Source organism: Cynara cardunculus, unplaced genomic scaffold, assembly GCF_001531365.2.
Source record: "Cynara cardunculus var. scolymus isolate 2C unplaced genomic scaffold, CcrdV1 Un_Scaffold_10137, whole genome shotgun sequence".
NCBI lineage: Eukaryota > Viridiplantae > Streptophyta > Magnoliopsida > Asterales > Asteraceae > Cynara > Cynara cardunculus.
Window position 1 is genome coordinate 1,725 of NW_020205557.1, and position 2,660 is coordinate 4,384.

Genomic DNA, 2,660 nt, shown 5'->3' on the forward strand with positions numbered 1-2,660 from the left:
ATTTATATTTTTTTAAATAACATATATATATGCATAAAATATTTTCATATAAATAATTAATGTAATTAATAAATATATTAATATTATAAAAATTAATTTATTTAAATAATCAGAAAAAAAAAGAATTTGGAGAGGAGTTGATGGCCACGTGGCTTTCAATATGAATTGCAAAATTTGCAATTGGTTTCCTATGTGGTATGGTTGATTATGACAAAATAGGATTTGCAAGTGGATTTGAAACCCCCATATGGGTGGTCTAACAAAGACATTAATCAAAAAATAATGGCCAAAGCAAGTTGAATACCACAATTACCAAATCCACAATAAACATATTATACAAAACCTAGTAAAAAAAGGAAATTACCCAAAATAACCACTTTATATGTGGTACATTAACAAAATGACCATTTTTTAGACATTTCTCACAAAATAACCACAAAAATACCCCTGGAGGGCGATATACTTTATTAGGGGTGATTTTGTGATTTGAGGTACGAATGTGTCACACATGTATACCATTTGGGGGACAAAAATCTTATTTTTTAACATATTTATGAAAATTGCCCTATACTATTGAAAATCACCCCTGGGGGCGATTTTGACCCTTGTTTTGTCTTGTAGTGGAGACATTTTATGACACAACTTTTTGGTTGATTTGACAATTCAATGACGATGTGACTAGACATAAGGGCGATTGTACAAGTTATTTCGTCTTATTATGGGACGATTTTGTATAAAATGTCCATAGGAGGGGACCATATTTTCATCACTTTCAACTTCCACCAACACCACCAACCACCGTGAACAACTACCGTATACTGACGTCTACCACCGACATGCTCCACCTTAGACGGACGTCTTGACATCCACAACCAACTGCCGACATCCACCAACATCCACCGACATCCACCACCGTACACTTCCATCATCCACCACCGTCCGCAGCCACCTACCACTGTCCACCATTATATATAATGGAACCATCTGCAAGAAATCGTAATTTTTGTCTGGTTGAAGATTTGGATGGCCGAAACCAATACCCATAAGGCTCATATATATGACGTCTGACATATATGCAATTGAGAAATGCATTTCAATGTCGCATGCACAAAATTGGCATCCCAACAAATATATATTGTATGATTTTGTATATGCTTTCAAGGTCAGTTATTGTTGTTTATTTATTTTTTAAGATGTTATTTTATTTACAAATTAATTGACCTTTTCTCACAATTAATAAAATAAAATAACAATAACTGACGGATTATAACGAAAATAACTTTAACCACGGAGAAAAATCTCCAAAATCCAGATCTGTTATTTTATCAGATGTGCCAAAACCAATACCAGAGGCTGATTATACACCATACAAAACATTGGCAGGATGATGAGGTAAATATATTTAAGCTTTCTGATATTTTTACTTTACAAGTTAACAATTAAATAAACTCTTTTAATTTATATTGGATTGTGCGTACGTAGTTTATGCCGCAACAGGATCCTATGATAGATGCGGTAAATGGTCATTGAGGATGAAGTACCTCCAACCAAAGATAAGCAAAAATTTAACGTTAGGTTTTCTCTGGTTGATGAGTTCATAAGGAGTTTTTAGATGTCTTTTGACCATAATTGATATATTTTTGTGTAAAGCACGCGGTGGAGATAGCTTCTACCCAAAATGGGTTGGAAGACCAGAGGCTGCGAGCATTGTTCGTGCAACTTCAACTAAGGTTATGTTCTTCCTTTCTACAACATCATTATGTTATGGTGTTCTTGCAGCCGAGAAGTTCTGGGATATTCCCTCTTTGGCAAGGTACTCGACAATTTTTGAATTCTTTAACTCTGTACCATTGTCACTCCTCAGCTTTTGAATTCTGTTATGTAGAAGAACTTGAATTTTGGTCATCAGCTTTATCAACAGCTTTGGCACATTTGATTTCTGCCTTACGAAATCAATTCAAGTATATTGTGAGAATTCATCCATTAATACAAGGATATATTTCTTGCTATACATGCTTTGTATAGAGATAGGGCCACAAAGGTCCACGTGAAGCATATGCAGAGGTCTGTCATAGGAAACATCATTCTTTGCCTTGTGAGAGGCTCTTTTGAGTTTACCTATTCACATGTAGGACAAAGATGATCTTTTTCGAACTTTATCAAAGGTAGTCCGACAACCAAATTGTTTTTGACAAGCTTCTCAATATTTGAAAAATTGAGGTGAGACAGCTTGTGATGCCTGAGCCAGACTTCTTCATTTTTACGAGATATGAGACAAAGTGTCTCTGTACCATCTCTAGGTGAGAAATTCATGATATAAAGATTACCTATCAGCTCTAAGCATCTCTTGACCCGATTCTGACAGCAATGAACAATATTTTTTTTGGAAGTTGACATTGTAGCCAGAATCACAAAGTTGACTTATGTTGAGCATATTATGCTTGAGCCCAGAAACATAAGAATCTTTAGAGACAGAAACCTTACCTTCATTAAGAACTCCATAACCCTTGATTTTCCCGTGTATGTTGTCACCAAAGGTTACACTTCCTTCAGATTTGTCTTTGAAAGAGGAAAACAACTCTTTGTTACCAGTCATGTGCCTTGAACATCCAGAATCAAGATATCAGATGTGCACATGTTGTTTCTGCAAAAAAAATTTA

General features: G+C 34.9%; 1 protein-coding gene across 1 annotated transcript in view; it reads left to right on the plus strand.

Moving 5' to 3' along the window:
* Positions 1 to 1,813, plus strand: part of LOC112505362 (glutathione S-transferase T3-like) — a gene marked incomplete at its 3' end in the record, with an annotated part of 3,210 nt that extends 1,397 nt beyond the window's left edge. Inside the window, exon 2 of the mRNA XM_025109278.1 lies at positions 1,651 to 1,813. Coding sequence (XP_024965046.1) covers positions 1,651 to 1,813 — 163 coding nt within the window. The remainder of the gene's footprint in view (positions 1 to 1,650) is intronic.
* Between the last annotated feature and the right edge of the window lie 847 nt (positions 1,814 to 2,660).